At 38.9% G+C, this 22,584-nt stretch overlaps 1 protein-coding gene across 13 annotated transcripts in view; it reads left to right on the top strand.

Moving 5' to 3' along the window:
- KDM6A (lysine demethylase 6A) overlaps positions 1–22,584 on the top strand; it is a 163,648-nt gene that overhangs the window by 61,333 nt on the left and 79,731 nt on the right. For all 13 annotated transcript variants that reach the window (XR_015222408.1, XM_086618527.1, XM_086618523.1 and 10 more), the window contains exon 5: positions 17,469–17,527. Coding sequence is in view for 12 of the 13 variants with exons in the window: in XM_086618527.1 (XP_086474653.1) it covers positions 17,469–17,527 (59 nt within the window). In the remaining variant the exon portion in view is untranslated. The remainder of the gene's footprint in view (positions 1–17,468; positions 17,528–22,584) is intronic.

Below are 22,584 nucleotides of genomic sequence, written 5' to 3'. Positions count from 1 at the left end.
CAGGGTCATCAGAAAAACACTAATAAAACTGTATTATCAGACATCATAACTGCACTGATGCTAACGTGTTTTCTCATAGTATTTCAGGTATTGTTTTTCTCTCCTCCAGAAGAGGGTTGAGATCCATTTCATGCATTTACCTGTCGGACTCTGATTCTTGAGATCAGACACAGATCCGTTCCTAGCCATCTTAATGATGTAATCAGAACTTTGTGAACTTTTTCCTAAAACAAGTAAGCTGAAAAATCTGATTCCAGTCCTGGTTAACACTGTAGAAGGGGAGATGGATTAAACAGGATCCAGTACGGGGAGAAGAAAAAAAAAGAAAAGAAGAGAGGAGAAATTCAGTCATATGTGCAGTTAGCTTCAACTTTGGTTTTGGAAAGGAAAGAATGAGATAAACTGATTATCATTCCGAATGACTATTTTCGTTACAGCTAAGGAATGAAAACCCATAGTGGTGACAGAGAAGGGGGAATCTCTTTAAAATGAGACTAATGCTGATGGTGATATTTTCTGTTATCTGTTCTGTTGTCAGCTGCTGCAGGAAATTCATGCTTACTGAATCTTCCAGAAGTTTTCGTATGCCTGGTTGTACAGGAAGTTGCATCAGTTTTGCAGAACGCTGCAGACTTGCAATGTTTTAATGGTTTTGAAAAGCAGCTGAACAAATTCAGGGAAGAAAAATCCATTAAGACCAATTAAATATGAAGACATTTTGTCTGGCTTTAGAAAACTCTGAACCACAAATCACTGGAGGTTGGGAGGGTATTCTTGGGAGGGAAAGACTTGAAATAATGATATTAAAGTGAATGAAGTTACTCTTAGCAGTAACTTCAACAGCAACATTTTAAAAGTTACATATTACTGCTAAATTGTACGATAGCCTGCCCCCTCCCTCCAGGATAACCTAGGTGGGGTTATGTTGTCATTTAGTGACATAGGCTTTACCTTTTGGAGAGGAAGGATGATTTTCTGATTAAATGCGACCATTTGATGTTGTCTAGAGGAGAATTGCTCTGTGGAGCTATACAAGAATTTCCGTACGCTTTGTCCTGTTCTCTCTCTCTCTCTCTGAAATCCATGGAAATATAATAACATAAATGAAATCATCCATGTAGTTCGTAATGGAGCATTATTATAACCCTGTCTCAGTTCTGTTTCTGATCTCAAAATCTAGGCAAACAGAGCCCTCTATCTGTCCGAAACTTGTAAATAAGTTCTGGAAAAAAAGCTTGTCTTGAAGGCACTTCCACTTCACTCAGACAATGTCTTTTAGATGACTGTCAGCCTTTTTCTTTCCTGAGCTTTCTTCCCTGTGCGTTGATGTCAAACAAATTCTTTGGGACTCTTTCCTCGACCACAATAGCTGTAACACTGGCCTTTATAGAAAGGGAACATTTAGGTACTCCTTCCTGGTGAATTTTTCTGGACCTGGGCTTTGAGTAAAGAGAAAACTGAAGCAAACAGATAATGAATGTCACTTCTGAGTTCAAGACAAACCCAGATGAGTGATGCCACAGGAAGACAACTAGTCTTGAACTGAGAATGAATATTAAGTGCTGCCTTGGAAAAGTAATACAGAATAAAAATTGCTCTAAAGAAGGAGGGTGTTTTGGATTTTTTAAAATGCTACTGTTTAATAGTTTTGCTAATTCTGATATTTTATTCAGACATGTAACTCCAAATTCATGTGGCCTCTTCCTGAGTTCCCTATTTAAAAAAATCAAGATTTAGAGAGGTTAGTTATCTTTTCCTGGGATTCTAATTTTAGTTACATTGTCTTAGAGCCTGTACATACAAACTGGGAGATGTGTGTGTCTTGAGATATTTTGGTGATTCAAGTTCAGGAAGCAAGTACCAGGGGTAGGACTTTGTTTTGTTATTTGGCTGGAGCACAGTGAATCCCTGAGGTATTGGAGCACTGTCTTGAGGCACCGTTCCTTTCCACGGTAACTCGTCTGTTCTGACAGTGAAAAGAAAGTGGTCGACAGTTTTGTAATTATTGGGAAGAATGTGATTTGCCGTGTTGACAAAGGATTACTTTGTCGTGAGTGGAACAAAATTTCCTGTCTCTGTGCTGCGTCAGTCCAGTGTGAGGTGAACAGCAGTGTGTTGGTCGGGGTTATCAAACTGATTTAAATCCAGAAGTCTGCTTCTTCTTCTGAGTCACTTTGGTAGACTTTGCTTTTAGAAACAGAGAATGAAGGGTGAGTGGCTGTGTGTAAGGGAATCTAAGACATGGGTCTCATAAAGGCAAGATACTCAAAATTCTTGGTATAGAAACTCTTGCTTCATTTAAATGCAAGTAAATAAAATAGGGTTTTCTATTTTATTCCTTTCACTCCATGCATATTGTACAGACAGCCGAGTTCTCTGAAGGATTTGGGGAGGGCTGAAACAGGTTTTTAACCTGAGGATTTTCTTTGTTTTGCTGAAGAAGATCTGAATTTTAGGCCTGGAAAGTATTTAGTCACACAGTGGAGGCACGAAACAGGTTTAAAAATGATTGAGAGGCATAGCTATCATTCTGTGAAATCCTAAGAGAGATTGAGAAGTAGAATATATCTACCAGTTGATACAGAATCAGATATTTAATTACTATGTTAAACAATTAAATGTAGCTTGGACTTCCTAAAGCACATCCTAAAGTGGATGTGTTTAAGAAAGGTTTCAAATGTAATGTTGAAAGCGTGTTAAAGAGGGAAGTGTTCCACAAATGTCTTATCTTAAATGCTTCCACAAAGCATCAAGTACAAATTAGACCTTTCAGAAAATGAGTTCATATTCTTTCCTTTTCCTTGACATTGATCATGAAGAGACCTTTTTAGGCTCCCTGCCTGTCATATTCCCTATGAGTCAGAGCAAGCCTTCAGTGGCTGTGGTCTGTCTCCCACAGAGTAAATTTTTTTTTTTTTTAATGTTTTGGGGAGTTCTTCCTAGCAGAACAGCGCTTAAGTACCTGGAATTAATTCACATAATCTTCCCGTATTAGTATTCATTTTCCTGTACATTTGAGACAGATTTCTTCCTTGGTTAAGCAAAGTACTGTAAAGAATATTGGTAATTTCAAGGTAGGGTATTTATACTTGCCCATTTTGAGATCTGCTAGGTGACCGCAAGGCAATGATCACAGGTTTATGAAGCTGCCCGCATCATTGTCTTCATGCCTTAGAACTATCTTTGTCTTTCTGTGGGTGTAATTTACTACATTTTTGATGTCTGCAATTAAAGAATGATCCTGTTTATGGAAATTACATTGTAATAGGTAACTAGACCTTAAGACAATGTTTAAGAAAGCTGTAAAGTCTTTTTTGAAAATGTTACTTTAAATGAGAAGGGAGAGGGATTCAGATTGCACCGGAAAGGAATCGCATATTCAGAAAAGATTGGAAGTAGCATACAGGATATAAGTTTAAGCAGTCCCTAGTGTTCTCTGCAATGATGGAAAATTGTTGTTAGTTGTGTTGTGAGGGGGGAAGAAACACATCTTTGATCTAGGAAAATAAATCTAAATTGATGCACGTTAGTGTCATATGGAAGCAATGTCAATGTGGGGCTGATATTAAATATTTTTAAGGATTTTTAATTTTAATGAATTAATGATTTTAATGATTGAACATGAAAGTGAATATTGATATTCTAAAATAGAAGATTAATTTTGTACGTTGAATGGTAGAAAATTAGAAGTAGAAAAAAAAGATTGTGGAGAATTAAGATGAGATTTTTTTTAAATGGAAGTATTTGAAACTATTTGTATCCACCATATCATGTATACATAGCAAGTGGTGGTGAGGAGACTGACCTGAGTATCAGAAAAAGTAGAGAGTATGAAGAAAAAGTTAGAAGCTCAAACAATGTTTAGTTTAATAAAGAACAATATAGAAGCCTATATGGGAAAGCATGGTCTTATGTAAAAGATAAGTATAGTTCAGCTTGACATTTTGCTAAAATCTAGTCATCCTCCTCTGAAACGTAGAACAGCAGAATGAAATTTCAGATAAGTGATGAAAGCATACCCCAGAACTGTGTGCAGAGGAGACAGACAGGAAGGAGAGTGAATCAACACATACCACATATATGGGTTAGAAAGGGATTCTGCTGACTTAGTGCAAGAGTAAGGGGGTATCCACTCACACTGAGGAGCAGCAATTATATAATGTAAAATGAATTTGTGGAACTCATCTTAGCAAGGTATCTTTAAGTAAGAACTCCCTAAAGTCTTGCAAAAGGATGTCAAATTAACAGAGGCAGCAAAAATCCCCATGCATTGGTGAAATGGTCCTCTTCTGTCCTCTCTTCTCTCCTCCTTCAGGCTATCCCCTAACTGCAGAAGCAACAGAGTTTAGGAATACACTGCCCCGGAGGAAAAGATTTTAAAACTACCAACTTTGAGAGGTTTCTTACAACCTTTTCCTTGTAAGATAAGGCAGTAGTCAGAACTGAGGAGAGACTACTGGATTTAAAGACGTTCAGGTTCCTCATTCAGGACAGCTGTGATGTTTCCGTTTGCAGTTTTTCAGAGTGAATTTTTCAGAAGTTAAAACTGTTGACAGGAGTAATTAAGTAACATCAGGTACAGCAGCAGAGATATAATGGCATGGAGAAGAGGGATTAGTGAGGTCAAGAAAGCTGAGCTCTGGAGTAGATGAAGAAAGAGCTAAGTAGCGCAGTGCAGAATTAGAGAAGAGATGGTGGAGAGTGAAAGAGGACCTGTTGTGTCGCTTGTTCGTATTTTTTTTTGTTCTTTTGTTTGTTTTGCCTTTAGAAATTGAAGGCTCTTAAACTCACTAGTATATATATTCACAGTGTGGGCTGAAAATTTACTGATGTACAGTTTTCCGTTAAGAAATGATGATTTGATGGAATTGAAATGTTCTGTGGGAATGGTTGGTGGGCTGCCCAGCTGCTTTGCTTTGCTCTTGGCTGCTGGCCATCTTGTCTGCTCCCCCAGCTGCCTGTCATGTGGGCCTGCTGCCTTGTCTGCTGTAGCCTACTTTAAGTATTTGTGCATTCTAACAAATAAAACAGCAAATCACCAATTAGAACACCAATTAGTGATTACTACTAAACCAGCTACAGTCTTAATTGGAAAATCATTTTCAGTAATAATTGATTGATATCTAACTAGCAACCATTAATCAGTGATCTTGCATTTTGATACTTACAACAATTAAACCCTTAAAAAATGAACACATTCTTATTTTAATATTTGATATATTTAAAACTGTACATAAAATATATTCCACCAAATATTCTATACAGTACATTCTCCATTTTCGAATGTTACTGACTAATGTAAAAATGGAGTCAAAATTGAAGCAACCAGTGAGATTTTTTTTTTCCTAAAGCTGATACTCAGACTTTTGTTCCAAATGTGGGATTTTGTTCAGTTTGCAGTTTACAGAACAAACTGTTTTTATGCTAGAGCTAATGAAGCCTGGGTAATGACAGGCTGGTGACTGTTGTCCTTTCGCACCTCCTGTCCTTCCTTCTCCCACTTCTCTTTGTAAGCACACACGAACTGGAATTCTTCTAGTTTTTCTGGTGAAGCATCCTGAATGACATCTTGTTTCCTGTGACATCTCGGAGCAGAAAAAGCACATGCTTGATTTAAATCTATGCTGATGGGCTAGATGTCTCTTCCCAAAGAAAAGGGAGTAGTTAAACACTATCTGCTTTCTGAAAACAGGCCTTGGTCTGGGGTTCTTTTCTCTGTCCAGCAGATATTTTCAGTGTCGGTCCTCAAATTTTTTGTCTTTGACATGTTTTGCTTTCTATAAAATATTTTTGAAGGCAGTGAACAGGTTCAAGAGTCACTCAGCTGGAAAGAACAATGTATAAGTAGCAAGAGCATTGTTAGAGAACTTGTTTAAAAATTCAACTTAAAATTTTTCCGTTAAGCAGAGTTCCAGATTCAACTTGGTTCTAGTTACTACCCAGCGCTATGTGGCTTAAGATTTGAGGGAACAACCGTAGACCGTTTTGCCACTTAATTTTCGTGACAGTTTTCGTTTGTTTTTTACTGGTTTGCTTGTGTGTATTTGAATTGCTTTGTAGTCATTCGTGCCTTAATATATTCAGCTTGTCCATTCCCATTTTACGTGGAGCATTTCAGGTAGAGCAGCTGTGTAATTAATGATATTAAGGCTTTTTTCCAACCAAGCAGTGATTCTCCAGTAGTGAGAAACTGACAGGGAAATAATGGGGCTGCTTGTAAACTCAGTGGGATTCCTGTCTTTACTGGAAAGGTTTGGAAAAATGGTGAATCAAGAACATAAAATTCTGTACTAGTAGTACTATTTAATAAAATGTTTTGGAGATGATGGGTATAAATAGTGATGATCACTTGCCATATAAAAGGGAACAAAATATTTCAATTAACTGTCCAGATGTCATCTTCCGAAAAAGATATTTCAATAATGTTTGTGTGTATGCGTGAACAGATATTAATTTCTGTACTTTGATTAAAAACATTCGTGAAGAGATCTAATAATTTTTGTTAGGTCAGCACATCTAGCTGGAAAAAGAGAATAGCCAAATCCTGTAACAGGCATGGAATAAGAGCAGCAGTCGTCAAAGAAAAACAGAAGTTGAGAAGAACTGCTGTGTGTTTGATTTGCTTTTGCTAATCTATATTGGGACCCCACCTCAGCGGTATGGACAAAATAAGGAAGTGCCTACAGGACAGCATTATAGAGGAATCTCTCTCTTCTGGGAAATTACCAGAAATGAGTGCCTCTGAAGTGCTTGCACACAAATGGATGCAGCGTGGGAAAAAAAATGGGAGGAGTTAGAGGCCTACATGCACTTGCAGGACTGATCTCACTGAGATCACAGAGATGCAGTGTGATAACTCAGGCAACTGCAATAGATGGGTACAGGCTCTTTAGGAAGGACAAGCTGGGACGGTGAGGAGAGGGAGAAGTCCTTTGTGAAAGAGCAGCTAGAATGCGTGAAGCTCTGCTTTGGGACAGTTGAGAAGCTAGTTGAGAGATTACGGGTCAGGATTAGTAGATGACCAATGTGAGTGATGTTGTGGTGGTTGTCTGCTACAGACCACCTGGTCAAGAAGTCGTAGATGAGGCCGCCTTCTCACAACTGGAAGATGCATTGCATTTGCAGACACTGGTCCTAATAGTGGGATTAGCCATCCTGATATCTGTTGGCAGGGCAATGCAATAGGGTACAAGCAATCCAGGAGGCTTCTGAAGTGTGTTGATGACAAGTTCCTGATGCAGTTGATGGAAGAGCCAACAAGGGAAAACAGTCTGCTCATCTCATGCTTGCAAACATGAAGAACTGGTGGTGAATGTGAAGGCTGAGGGCAACCTTGGCTGTAGGGGACTGTGAAGTGATGGAGTCCAGGATCCTGAGACAAGGGAGCAAGGCAAATAGTAGAATAAAAACCCTGGCCTTAGGAGAGGAGACATCAGTCTGCTCAGGAATCAGCTTGGAAGAGAATCACTTGGACATATTCCTGCAGAGGAGAGGTCCATGAGAGCTTGTTAATTTTCAAGAATAGCTTTCTCCAAGCTCAAGAACAGTCCATCCTGATTTGCAAGAAGTTAAATAAAAAGGAATCCTATATGGATGAATAAGATGCTCCTGACAAAACTCAGGCATAAAAAGGAAGCATAGAACAGGTAAAAGCAAGGATAGATGATTCAGGAGGAATATATAGAGATCGTCCAAGCATTCAGGGGTCGCATAAGGAAAGCTAAACCCCACATGGAGTTGAATTTGGTGAGGGATGTCAAGGGCAACAAGTTGGGCTTCTAGAAGTATATCAACAGCAAAAGGAAGATAAAAAAAAAATATGAGTCTGCTGCTGAATGAGGCAGGCAACAAAGGATATGGAAAACACTGAGGTACTTTTAATGCCTTCTTTGCCTTGGTCTTTACTAGTAGGACTTGACAGGCTTGAGAGGTGGGCCTGTGACAACCTGATGAAGTTCAACAAGGCCAAGTGCAAGGTCCTGCATGTGGGTCGGGGCAATCCCAAGCACAAGTACAGGCTGGGCGGAGAATAGATTGAGAGCAGCCCTGAGGAAAAGGACTTGGGAGTGCTGGTGGATGAGAAGCTCAACATGAGCCGGCAATGTGCACTGGCAGCCCAGAAAGCCAACTGTCTCCTGGGCTTTATCAAAAGAAGTGTGGCCAGCAGGTCGAAGGAGGTGATTCTGCCCCTCTACTCTGCTCTTGTGAGACCCCACCTGGAATACTGCATTCAGCTCTGGAGTGCCCAACACAAGAAGGACATGGAGCTACTGGAGCGGGTCCAGAGGAGGGCCATGAAGATAATCTGAGGGCTGGAACACCTCTCCCATGAAGACAGGCTGAGAGAGTTGGGGCTATTCAGCCTGGAGAAGAGAAGGCTCCAGGGTGATCTTATAGCAGCTTTCCAGTACTTAAAGGGTGCCTACAGGAAAGCTGGAGAGGGACTTTTTACAGGGGCATGTAGTGATAGGATAAGGGGCAATGGCTTTAACCTGAAAAAGGGCAGATTTAGGTTAGATATAAGGAAGAAATTTTTCACATTGAGGGTGGTGAGGCAGTGGAACAGGTTGCCCAGAGAAGTTGTAGATGCCCCATCTCTGGAAGTGTTCAAGGCCAGGTTGGATGAGGCTTTGGGCAACCTGGTGTAGTGGAGGGTTTCCCTGCCCATGGCAGGGGGGTTGGAACTAGATGATCTTTAAGGTCCCTTCCAACCCAAACCATTCTATGATTCTATGACTTGCCTTCAGGATTCCAAGACCTTTGAGACTAGTGGGAAAGTCCAGACCCAGGAAGACTTGCTCTCAGTAGAGGAGGATCCAGTTTGGGAACATTTAAACAGACTGGATATCTAGAAGTCCATGGGACCTGATGGAATGCATCAATGAGTGCTGAGGGAGCTTGCCTGCATCACTGTGAGACTACAATCAGTTATCTTAGAAGGGTCGTAGGGGGAAGGTTCCTGAGGCCTGGAAGAAAGCAAGTGTCACTCCTGTCTTCAAGAAGGACAAGAATGAGGATCCAGGGAACTAGAGGCCAATCAGCCTCACCTCTATCCTAGGGAAGGTGATAGAGCAAATTATCCTGGAATCTTATTTTCAAACACACTCAGGGCAGGCAAGTTGTTGAAAGTAATCAGCATGGATTTATGAAGGGGAAATTGTGCTTGATGAACCTGATCGCCATTTGCAACACAATGACTAGCTTGGTGGAGAGGGTGAGAGCCATGGGTATTGTTTGTGTTTACTTTAGTAAGGCTTCCACACTGTCTCCTATGATATAGACAGACTGATGAAGTACAGACTAGATAAGTGGTCAGTGTGGTCGATTGAAAATTGCCCAACCTGGGCTCAAAGGATTGTGATCAACATCACAAAGTTCAGCTGGAGGCCAGCCACTAGTGGAGTACCCCAGGGGTTGATAGTGGGACCAGAGTTCTTCAGTGTCTTCAGTTAATGACCTGCGTTATGGAGTAGAGTGCACCTTCAGCAAGTTTGCAGAAAATACGAAACTAGGAAGAGGCCACATAGTTGTGCAGCTGTTCAGAGAGACCTGGACAGCCTACAAGAGCTTCATGGAGTTCAACGAAGGAGGATGCCAAGTCATGCATCTGTGGAGGAGTAACCAATCACACCAGCACAGGCTGGAGGCTGACTGGCTGGAAAGCAACTTTGCAGAAAAGACCTTGGAGGTCCTCGTGGACAAGTTGACTATAAGTCAGCAATGTGCTGTTGCAGCAAAGGCAGCCAACAGCATCCTGGGCCTCATGAGGCAGATCATCACCATCAAGCTGAGGGAGGTGATCATTCCTCTTTACTGAGCCCTGGTGAGGCTCATGTGGAGCGCTGTGTCTGGTGCTGGGCTCCCGAGTAGAACAGAGATGGGGAGATGCTGGAGCAAGTCCATTAAAGGGCCATGAGGCTGATGAAGGGCTTGGAACATCTGTTATGCAAGGAGAGGAGGCTAAGAGAGCTGGGGTTGTTCAGCCCAGAGAAGAGAAGGCTCAGGGACATCTTATCATGGTGTACAAATACCTGATGCAGGAAGTAATGAAGACAGAGCCAGACTCTTCTCAGTGGTGTCTAATGAAAGAAGGAAAGGTAGCAGGCACAAATTGACAACACAAAATCCCTTTTAAACACAGAAAAAACTTTTGTTTTCTTTTTTTAATTGTAAAAGTGATTGAACAGTGGAGGAGACACCCAGAGAGTTTTTGGAGCCTCTGTCCTTTGAGGGAGTCAAAACCCAACTGGACATCGTCCTGGGAAACCTGCTCTCGTTGACCCTTCCTTGAGCAGAAGATTGGACTAAATCATCTCCAGAGATCATCTCCATTTTTTTGTGCAAGCCTTCTGCAGATCGTTTTAGTTACAAAGCATCCAGTCTCAAATATAGCTTTATATTTGGGGACAGGAGTTGGGTTTTTAAAAAGTAAAAAAAGTATCATACAAAATAAATTAGAAACTTTGTGATTGCTAACAGCATTCAGGGAATCTGTAGAGAGAGTCCTAAATTTGGTTAGATGAATTGTCTCCATAAAATGTCTTTCAAAGGTGAATTTAATCTTTGTGTGTTGCACAACACCTTTCCTCACTTGATTTGTTTCAGAAAAATACTGTTTTCTGTTAAAATACTTAAATTATTGAAAGTATTTGAATCAAATGGAATATGATGATGTTTACATCAAGAGAAATTTTATAAGCTTCAGTGGAAGGCACGTAAGTCGGATACCCATAGCAATGATCACTTTTTAGGCATTTGCTTTGATCTTATGTCAAATTTGGGGAGGTACCCTAGTTGATCAGTATTCCATTTTGCCAAAGACCTACCTTTACTTATGGATAAAGGAATACTGAGTTTGCAAAACTGCATATATTCCATCATTAATGAAGAGGTTTTGAGTTATTTAATGTTGTTTTATCATTTTGTCTTTCATATTAAGATGCTCCATACAAAGCGATTGTGGCACAGTGTATTACACAAGGGGTTTTGAAATTATTAATGTATCTTGAATTAATTACTGTTTGTGGGTTTTGATAATTGACTCGTAGTCTCGTCTTGATGTACCTTGTCCTTCCCTGTGTGACAAGAAGCTTTTTTACAGATAATGCTGGAAAGCCGCTTGCTGGACAGTGGTGGAACAAGGCTCCCTCTTCAGATTGTTGAAGCAGATTTTGCCGTAGGTGTCTTAGTCCATGAGTGAAAACAGCAGGACAGCAGTGTTCCAGAGAAGCTGGAAGAGTAGCCTTCATTCAGAGGGGAGCTATAGGGAATAGCGAAATGCAGCACTGGGGAGGAGTTGGAAAGGCTATGGACAAATGTACTGCCTTTCCTCAAGAGGAGATGAAAAGGGGGCAGGATGGCGAGGATAGTATAGGAATTTCAAGGATAGGTACCACTTCCAAAGGGAGGAAGAAAACCCAACTTTTTTTCACTTTGTGGATGGTGTGGGATTTCTGTTTATTGCGGTTTGTTTTGGTTTTGGTTTTTTGTTGTGTTTGCTTTTTTTTTTTCGCTTCACCTTTTAAGGAACTTTTCTGTGAAAGGAAGAAAAAGGAAAGTATTTTTTAATGAATTAAGAAAGATATATTAGCAAGTTTTCTTCTACAAGTAGTAGATGTATTTTGGCAATACTCTCTGAAAAGATTATCTTCTTAAAGACAAGAAGAAATTACTTTGTAGTTATTTACCAAGATGCTATGTTAATTAGTCTATTATATATGCCAGAATATATTTGTCACAAGAATAATGACTTTTCTATATTAATTTGCTTTCACATGGCATACACCCAGAAACAGTTTTTTTACCATTGTGGTTATTACTCAAGAAGCAGAGTTGTGCAAGCATGTTACATATAGCTGTACTTTGAAGATCCTATATAAAACTAATGAGTTTTTCAAGTGCTATAAAATTCCATTAAGACCTTGAAGAAGCCAAAACTGATAATATTAATTTGTAATACACCTCTTACAGCGATCTTAAATGTTTTTGCAGGTGTTGGAAATGTGTAGAACATGTAGATAGGTAGCTCTCTCTTTCATGTTTGTACAAATCTAAATAAATTTTATTTGAACTCTCTTCTGAACACTTGCCATCTTTGTGACTGGAACTGCTAGAGCTTGTTGGCTTCCAAAGGCATGTAGCTATTTATGCACAACAACCTGAGTGGAATTTTTTATGTGGTACATATTCTCCAGGGAACTGTTGTTATATATTGAGTAGTGTCAGGAGGAAGTATTAGGCACAATAGTGTCAAAACTTCACCTTTTATTTTTTCAGTGAAGCAATAAACAAAACACACACTTGAACACAAAACCTGTTCTTTTGCTTCGAACAGGTGGCTGAGAGACCCTGTGACCGCAGGATGCGACGTAAACTGTAATATGTTGTTTTCCTAGTTAGATTTTGCTGAAGAGCAGTGGCCTCCTGCCCACGTGCGTCTTCTGCAGCCTGGTGTGACATGGGCCAGACTGCAGGTTCCACTGGAACTTGCGCAACTGTGGAAGGGACGTTTGGAGTCCTGCTGCAAGCAATTTTAGTATGTTATCAGAGACTTTTTGATTCCTAGCAGTAGTAAGCAAATGAAGAACAGTCACGGGTCTCATAAGGGTTCTGAACTTCATCTTTTTTCCATAGTTTTCCTTCAGACTTCTACCAGTGAACTGCATGAGGACTTTGTTTCTCCTGTTTTGTTTTTTATTTCATAGTATGGTGAGATACACTCTTTCTGTTTAAATATTATCAACTTCTTAATGAAATAAAGGGATTATTTTACCTACATCTGGCCCTGCCCTTTAGAGTCATAAAGAAGAAATGATGTATTTGCCTACATGTCTCACTGATTAAGGACCTGCATGGAGAAGGCTGACAGGCAGGCTGTGGTGTTATTTCATGTCATTATACATCTTGTGCTGACCCATAGAAAAGGATTTCTCTCAAGTCAAACACCTATATGTGGCTTAAGAGGTAATAAAGTATTGCTTTTGTCTAGGGTTTCACTCTTTCTGTTTGAAAATTCATTGTAGGTTTGATACGCATTTTGTTGGTAGTAGTGTAGGCTTAAAGAGTTTTTACTTATTTTGCTTACATTCCACTCTTTCACTTGTGCTACTGCAGTTGTTTATGGAGGGGCTACACAGTTAACTTGGCTGGGAAACTGATCCAGTTAAAAATAATCCTTTTTTATCTGAATATTAATAACTCTGGTCAGTTCTGGCATCCAGTTGGCTGTAGTACTCTACGAATGATTGTGTCAGCAAAAATGAGAGGCAGTGTTAGGGAATGTTTCTGAATCAGCAATGCTATGAAACTGTAGCAAAAACTATTCATTTTTAATTAGAAGGTCCCGACTGGATACTACCCTGCAGCTGCTTTGATTCTTCAGCGTCTTTTTCTGCTCTGACTTTCTAGAAGTACCTGCTGAACAGATTTTCATTTGCAAGCATAACTTTTTTGTATATTCTTTGTTCATAAAACAGAAATTTGGAGTTGGTAACAGGATCTTGACTGTTTGTGGCAGATAAACATGTTACTAGGGAAAAATATCTCAACCCATATGTGATAGCTATACATTTTCTAGAGTCAGGCTGAAGCTGGCCATTTGTAAGTCTGAATGTGAGTGTGGCCACTTGTTAGACAGGACAGGTGCATTTTTCTGCACCTGTGTTTATAAAGTGTAACCATGAGGGTCTAGTCTGATGTCTTTCTGCCAGAAGCACTGGCTGCATGCTTGAAGATGGAGAAAAAGGCTTTGTTGTGCACTTGGCCTGAAATGGCTGGAGAACAGAGTTCAATGTTGATGATCTCTTTCCATTTGTTGCTTCAAAGAGACTATAAACCAGATATTTGGGTTAATTCAGAAGGTCTGTGAGATGGGTGGAATTTTCTTCATTGGTTAATTTATTTTTTTTCTTGATTGCTTAAAACAAGACCGAAAAGTCTTCAACATACTTATTTGTATCAGTTACATAAAAAAGTACATACAGATCTATTTTTGCCTTCTGAGTTACCTATCAATAAAAAAAACTGTGGCTTATACATTTTGTAAAATATAATTGAAATGCTGCTCAGCATTAAATAGTGCATGTAAGTAGCAGAATACACAATATAAAATTCACAATCTTCTTAAATTGCATAAGCATGTAAAATGCAAAGAGGTATTTGAGCCATCTAGTGGTTGGTATGAAACATTTTAACTTTTTTGGCAGTTTATAGAAAATGTAAATGAGATCGGCTTGGAAATAACATTTCTTGTTTGCCTGCTTTCTAATAGCATGGCTGTAAAATGAAAAAAATCCAGATATTCAACTTCAAATTTGAAGTACAGTCTGTTTCAGTTTGCAGCTTTTTTCCAATTTACTGTAGATTTTAGTGAAAAGAGATCTTATTATGCAAAATTCAAATTAGAAGTTAGTAGCCAAAGAATGAGTTTTGTTAACATGAGATCTTCAGAAATTGTGAGAGTTGTTAAGAAGCTAAAGGAAAGGATTGCAATAAGGTAATTTTATTTTCTACTTCTTCCTGAAAAATGTTTGGAGGGAAGAAAGTGCACTTGTATTCATTCTACCTCACCTGCTATTTATAGCAGGGTTCTGAATAGCAGGGATTAAATTACTAAAGTAATCTCTACTGGAAAACGTGGGGTAGATATTTTTTGTGATAAACTTGTCCAAGTGAAAATAACAGGGGCAACTGAAAACAGATTTCTTAAGATGAGGCGTGTTCCTGGTAAACAAAGTCACAGAATCTTACGATGTTAAGAAGAAGGACGTTTTGTAGACGAAAGTTTTGTGTAATCATCCCACTTGGTCCTGGTATCCATTAAGCTGTTCTAGCCTTTCGTATTGGCTATTGCCAATAGGAACTTGGCAGCACATTGAACTTGATGGTATTCTGCAATACGGGCAGAAAAGTGAGTGGCTAAAGTAATAAACTTTATGTACATCTCACCTTGAATTATTTGTGGGAAAATAATTCATACATCGAAACACTATAATGTCTTCCAGTCCTTGTGAAAGTCCCATCCAGGTTCAAACGCAGATTAGAAGATATTTTTTTAATCTTTATTAAGACAAATCTAATAAGCAATCAACAAGCAGTACTAATGGTGTTACATATGGTTAGAGCTATCGTATTTCAGAACAGATAAATATGATCAGAATTTTCAGAATTTACACCTTTACATTTGAAGTAGAGTATTACAGATTCTTAAATCTTGCCCTGTTTTTTTTTATTGAGAAGACAGTGGCAGCTTAACAGATTTTTAAGGTCAATCTCAAATACTTTGTAAGGCCAGATGAGAATGAGAGGAAAATGGGAAAACCACTCACAGAATGAAGGACAGAGGAGTAATGGTTGATTTATATTTTACTGGCATGAGGACAACCAGAAAGCTTCACATGAACTTGATAAATTAATTACATTTGGACAAATAAGCTGCATGTTGGTCCTGTTGTGCCTTGCAAGTGGATTATTATTAACCCTTAGGATCAAAATAGATTAATCTTCTGAATCTGTAACTCGTTTGGACTGTGAATTCTAATAGGTTTCAGAAGAGGAAATTAAATTCTTTGAAGATTAAAGAGGTTTTGGTTGTCTGGTATATTTCTTTGCTTTAATTTTGCAGTGTGGTCATGAAGGATTTTTGTTATTACTATTATTCTCAATCTTTACGATGATCTAGTCTTGATTGCAGTTGGTGGATCTGGGGAAACACTGGGCGCTGTTGTTAAGTTACACTCTACAGATGAGCCTGATCCAAATAGAGTGCAGATTATTAGATGGGCACTGTATTTTGCAGGCTTCTATGTTGCACACGTGAAAATCTGTTTATCTTCCTCCTTCATTTAAAACTACTTTAAAACTAAGACATTATGTATGCTCAGTTTTTGAGCTTGCCGACTTTCCCAGTCTGTTGTTGCCAGAACATGCTCGGAAGGCAGGAAATACATGGGTTATGGAATTAGAGATCTTCTGTCTTTGTGATGTCCATGTTGTGTTTTTGTTCATTTAAACAGGAATGTGGTTTTATGGTAGTATTAAAGTGTCATCTTTTATTGTTTATGTACTTCCCCCTCTACTCCCCTGTTAACGTCTTCCAGTGCTCTGATTACAGTAGTATCTGGTCATAGCACAGGATTTTCTTGGAAGCTGTCCATTGCTGCAGCTATGATCTAACTGTATTCATGAAAAGATCTTTGGCATTTCCCCTGCTTTTAATTTACATTTAGAAGATGCAAATGAGGTATAATGAAATGGTAATATTGGGTCCTGTTTCTGATGAATGCTGCTCTTTGAATTGTGTTCTGGTTAATGTTTATTTTCTAGGAGAAATTTGGTTATACCTTTTATATTTGAATTGGGTTTGGGGCATAACTAGGATTCCTTACATGGAATTTCATAGGAATTTGACTTGCTGAAGAAGTGCATGTAAGTGGAAGAGAGATTATCTTGAACTCTTGTCTTCAACAGTGGAAATGCCATCTCTTGTCCATGTGTCCAGACTTTGTGTTCTTTGGGGATGTATTCTTGATCTCTCAAAACCAGAATTATACATAAGAAATGCCTAACAACGTGTCATAGGCAGCATGTACGTGTTGTCTGCTATAAATAATAGAATATCTCTGCTAAATAGAAAATTACTATGCTGTGGCATAACTTTTAAAAAGAAAAAGAAAATTGTGTTTTTCCTAATTTAGGAAATTTGTAATAATTATTTGTAGAACTGGATAGTTCAACATTCGTTAAACCTCCTTGGCAATGTCGCTTTAGAAGCAAATGATACTTTTCTGTGAAAAGATAATGGGAGTTGAAATAGGTTTCCAAAAGGAGAATGATTCTTTTTCTCCACCCCTCAGCTCCCCCCACCCCCTGCCTTCCCTCTGCAAAGCAGGGAACAGAAAATAGAAATTTGATTGATGATGAAGAAATATGATTGTCTTAGGTTTGAAGCTGATGGTCTGTATTTTTGGTATTCATAAAACTGAAATTTCCTTAAGCATATTTTCAGATTCATATAATTAATGTTCTACTTTAGACACTGAAATTAGAGTGTGTAGCTTTATTTACTTTTATGTGAGTGTAAATTATTATGTATATGAAGTGGTGTTCAGTCATAAAACATTTTTTATTATATGAAATTGCCAAAGACCTTTACTTTGTCGTTTCTTTCCCTGTTGTTGTACAATTGGAACAAAGCACATCAGTTTCTCTGATGCCGAAGTACTTGAATGTTATTGTTGTTACTGTTCCTCCAAAAATATTTTGCAGAGAATTACATTTTTTTTTCTTTTAAATGTCTACCTGTCTTTTCATTCCTTCTTTTTGTTATTTTCCTGTTCAAGGTGAAATTTAAATATACTTATCTTATAATGGAAATAGGATGTCAAAGGTTGAATAAAATACTGGAAACTCAATCTTACAGCATATGGTTGTCTTATCTGGGTTTTAAATATTGTTTCTTTCCTTTACAGAATGCTGCCTTTTTATATGGCCTTGGTTTGGTCTACTTCCATTACAATGCCTTTCAATGGTAAGTTGGAATAAATTAACAGTATCAGTATTGTACAGTGTTTTATTCGTAGGTGAATATTTTAACTGTAGTTTAGTGTGAGTGTATGATAGTTTAATTTTTTTAGTTGCAGATATGATGTTTGAAGATATACTGTCCTGGGTCACATATGTGACTTACTGTAACATACCTGTGCAACCACAGCAGTTGCTTGAAAAGGAAGACGCTTACAGGATAATTTTAGCTCCTTAGAATAGGATTCAGCAAGGGGGGATGGAGCAGTATGACTCGACAGATTTTTGTGAATTGTTGTTGTCAATAGTCTGTAGCCTGTGTTTGTTCGAAAGGCTGTTTATAAAAAAACTTTCTCTTGGGAAAGAAGTGGCAAAGTGGGCTCGTTTTCATTTAGCTTGGTCTTCAGTAATTTTTACATAGCTGTGTAACATGGAAGTTTTGGACGTGAAAAACGGTACACTCAGACTTGAATCAGAACATTTAAAACTGACATAAAAACTCAGAGTTGTAAATTCTGGCAGTGCTCTGTGGACTGAAAGGGGCGGCTGTTGGATGTGAGGAGGAGGACTAGTTTTCAGTCGGGGTTTTGGTTTTGCTTAATCTGTGATGAGAAAGAACGATGAATTGAAGAGGCTCAGTCACTGGGATTCTGTTGAAAGCTCCTCAGACTTTAATTGGGTTTTATTCTTGCAGAGATACAGTTAGTGTAATTGGAAAAAAGTCAGTAAGGTGCAGTGTTTAGGTCAGTGCCTTTTTACACTGAGTATGGAAACTGTTAATAAAAATAAGTGTGGCTTTACTACTTGATTGATTACTAAAAAGTTTATCATCTTACTGGACTAAGTATGACTGCAGTTAAGGAGGCAGTGAGTGACTACTGACTGATGGTTTGGAACAATAAAGTGGGATTTCTCTCCTACCCCCCCGCCCCCCGCAGTGAGTTGTTTCTATGTATCCGTAAGACAAAAGATTTGTACTTTCCTCAGGATAATGTAAATAAGCTTTTATTCTTCAAATTAAAATAAGTTGGTTAAATCATGATCTCAGAGCCTGGATTTATTTTTTTTTTGTCAGTCTTGCAACTTACTGCTTTCTTTATTAATAGTGGTGAATGAATGCCATGTATTGTACGTGGCACGCAATTCTGTTGCATTCTAATTAACAAGAGAAGAACTGAAAAGTTTTTGGAAAACCTGAGAATCCACTGTTTTAAGATTGTGATCGATCTTGGTTGAATTTCGCCAAGTTTCAGAGTGTTCTTGTTCTTATGCAGGCTTGGCTTCGTCATTTAACATTCAAGAATATTTTGTGCACCAGTTCTTCTTACAAGGGATGTCTTATTACCATTTGCATTGTGAAAACGGTAGAAAACTGTAAGATAAAACTTAATGTGACAAAGTAGTTAGCTTTAGAGTCGTTGATTTAAAAAAAAAAAACAACCACCAAACGTGTTGAACATAGACTTTTGCCATCAGTGGATCGTGCTATTTAGCACCTTCCAGTGAATGGAGCAACAGTCAGGTGATTGTGAGGCCTAAGTATTAATGAATTACAGCTTTGAATTAATTTAGATTTTTCTTGTATGCCTTTAAGTAAGCTTGTTGAGAACATGAGTATGAATCGATCCCTTAAATTAGAGTGTTTTAACTGCACATAGAGCTTTATGTTAAGGTTGTGTATAATAATCATATTTGCCATTTCATTCATACTACGAAGTTACGTATAGTGTGGCACTAAGGAAGTTGTGTATCATTAGACTAATGGGTAGAATTTTGAGAGAACGAAAATCTAACACAGATAAAATCTTACACATTTGTCTGTAGTTGTTTTGTGGGTTTTTTTAATCCCTTTGAGTGCTCCCCCCTGCCCCTTTATCATGTTTTCTTGGGCTAGAGGAGGGGGATTTGTGATTGTGGATGTTTGTGTGACGAAATCATGATAAACTTGGAGGTGATAGCAAGTCATTCACAGTAGATATGTTCTTCTTTGTAAATCTTAATCCTCCATCAGAATCTGTTGGAGATTGCAGGGAGAATCCTCCTTCTTTCAGAGCGAAATACTAGTCTAACTGTCTTATTTCCTGCTGCAGCTACTCCATCTATTTATGTTCATAGAGTACCTGGATCTGTATATTTCAGGCAGGTAGAGGAGACCTCTAGACTGTTCAAGATGGTTTAAGCTATCGTGCTTCATCCATTAACTTCCCTTTTTTCTTTCTATTCACACCGCTTTAGATAATTCATAGATTTTAATGAGAGACATGTACATAGTCCTTTGAAAAGAATGAGTAAGGAAGTGCTTGAGTTTTTTTTGTCTCATATAAATAGGGATAATAAAAAAGCAAGTGAGAATAAAGTCAGTTTTAGAATTCTTGTTCATATTTTTACATTATTTTTTAAGTTTTCCAGCTTTCATAAAAGGAATTGTTGGATTTGCTCCAAGACACATATGCAATTCACTGTAATTCAATATTGTACACTTCTCTATATACTAAAGCAGCATTACGCTACTTTAAGTACAAATCTTAGCTTATGCATCATTTTATATCGGTGATTTTGTTTGACTATTTATGCAAGAACTGAAAGTTCTCAGTGTATATACAAATGTTGCAATAGTGTGATCAGACCAAAACTATTTCATGCAATTATAGTAAGATATGCCATAAGGGATTATCTCCATAAATTGAATCAAGTGTAGTAAAACAGGTCTTATAGATCTTAAATTTTGATATTCTGTTCTTTTGCACCATTTATCATCAAGCAGTAAGTAAAGTGGTTGGCTGATTTTTCCCTGTTGTTTTCCTGTTTCTTGAATAGAGTAGAACACCAGGAGAATAGAAATAGCTGAGATACATAACTTGAATAATTTTATATCCTCCTTTAGTCATCTTTTAGATTGAACACTTAAAGATTTTCAGTAGTTCATCAAAGACTACCCTTCGTTTCTGTGCAATAGCTGCATCCAAGTATAGTGGCTTGGATGCTAAATTTTTTCTTCAGTAAGGATTCTGAGCCTGACTGGTCAGTCATCTTCACAGAGTCTCACTAAGATAAAAAGATGGAGTCCATGCTCTACAATTGTCTCCTGCAACTGGCTCTGACACCCTCTTTGGATCCCACTGTACCAAGCGTGGTGCTCCAAGGTCAGCCTGCAGTGTTTGCAGTGTTTTCAGTGACTGTTATCTTGCAAATTGCTGGACAATGTGTGTGAGAGAGACAGACTGTTCCTCAGAAACACCTTACAGGAGACTGACATCAGTCACCCTTATTGCCCCATTGAACATACTCTGAGTCTCCTCAGTCTTTCTTATCAGGATTTCTTATCAGCCATAGAAGTTGTGTTATGTAAAACTCAGTCCTTCAACATTGACACTTTCCCAAAACACAGTCTTGAAAAAAGCCAAAGACTAATGCAAGAGATGATCCAGGCCCTTTTCCTCAGCTTCGTCATGGCTAAAGATGCAGGCTGCCTGAGGAAAATCTGTCGTCTCTGACTGGAACTTCTTGGCCCTGCGACAGCCATCCTTGCCAAAACATTCAGTATCAAATGATATCTAGAACCACTGTCTCTGCTTCTGGCTCCTTCAACGTAACCTCACAGCCTGCCCAGTCTAGTTGTACTGCTGCATCCTGGCACTTCTGTAAGTTCTATGCGTTGGAATTTTTTAGTGTAAGTTTGACTCCTCGGAACAGGAGCATGGGAGTTCAGCACAAAAAGCTTATTTCCTGTCTTCAACTCTGATTGAAAATTGGATCTTGACATCAAGAAGGCAGCTGCAGTCTTTGATTATTCTTACCTAATTCAGGTAAAGACATTTAATGGGCAACAGGGAACAAACATATACATTCCCCACTGGGAGAGTGCAGCACCTCCATCTGCAACATAAAAGTATTGAGCAGGCTCTCCATATCCCATTCTGCTGCTGCTGAGAATTCCACAACCCTCCAAAGGCCAAGCAGACAGCAGAAGATAGCCCTCAGTTGTCATCTATGGTACTGCATCCCATCTCATGGTCACTATGTAGGCCTCCAGACACCTGAGAATCACTTTTCTCCTAGATGTGCTTTGAAGGCTTCAGCAAGGCAGGAGCATTCTTTTCCACATACCTACAGGAAAACACAGAAAACTTGCCATCACCTGTAAGATGGCCTTAGTGCCAATCCCGTTGGACCATTTACTTGAGCTGTAGGAGTCTGGTTTCTCTCTTATGCTCTCTGGCTGTCATTCTCTCTCATCTTTTTCCAGAAAATGAAGTTTTGCTCTTGTCACAGTTGTCCTGAAATAGTAAAGCAGCTGTTCAAACTGCTTTTAAAGTACCCAAGTCTACAGTGGAATTTTAACTTGTTTTCAGTAGTCTCGTGTGACAAGCTTCAGTACTGCACACCTTATTTATCTGCCCGAGAAACTATTGGTTTATGGTGGTTGCTGTTTGCCTATGAGAACAGGAGAGTCTTGTGCTGTCAAGGTCCGTTCTTTGCCCTTTATTTGCTTCCTCTCTCGATACATATATTATTTTTTTTCTCAGGGGCAAGCTGTTAGTAACACAGCAAAATTTATCTTTGAGTGGGTTGGCTTTTGTTGTTTGGTTTTATTTTTTTCCCCCAGCAGGACCAGATCCTTCAGATGGTTCTCAAGCTGTTTGTGTCAGTGATTGGCAGACCCAAGGAACTGGGCTCTTCCACACACAGAGTAGTCAAGTGGGTAGCAGGGTGTGTAGGAATGCAAATTGCCTAGTGGGGACCTCCTTCACTGGTGTGGGAACACCCCACCCGTCATGCAGATAGCAACCACTGGACTACTTCGCCGCGTCTGCTCTGCACGCCTCCAGGTGTTTCAGTCGTTTGTGCCATTGTGGATGGCACACAGCGTTTGATGAAATAGTCCAGAGGCTGTGGTTTGCATGAAAGGCTCTGAGATTCACCCAACTGACAGTGATGTTGTACTGGTAATTGGCAGTCTGTGGAGTTCCTGCTTTGGAAACACCTGCAATGGAAAGTCCAGGAGGGATATAATTTGAGAGAAGAAAAACAGCTTGCTTACCACTCATTCGTGATCTTCAAGAT

This window comes from Tauraco erythrolophus, chromosome 1 (assembly GCF_009769465.1).
Source record: "Tauraco erythrolophus isolate bTauEry1 chromosome 1, bTauEry1.pri, whole genome shotgun sequence".
NCBI classification, from domain to species: domain Eukaryota; kingdom Metazoa; phylum Chordata; class Aves; order Musophagiformes; family Musophagidae; genus Tauraco; species Tauraco erythrolophus.
The sequence above is the reverse complement of the archived record's forward strand: the minus strand, read 5'-3'. Positions and strand labels throughout refer to the sequence as shown.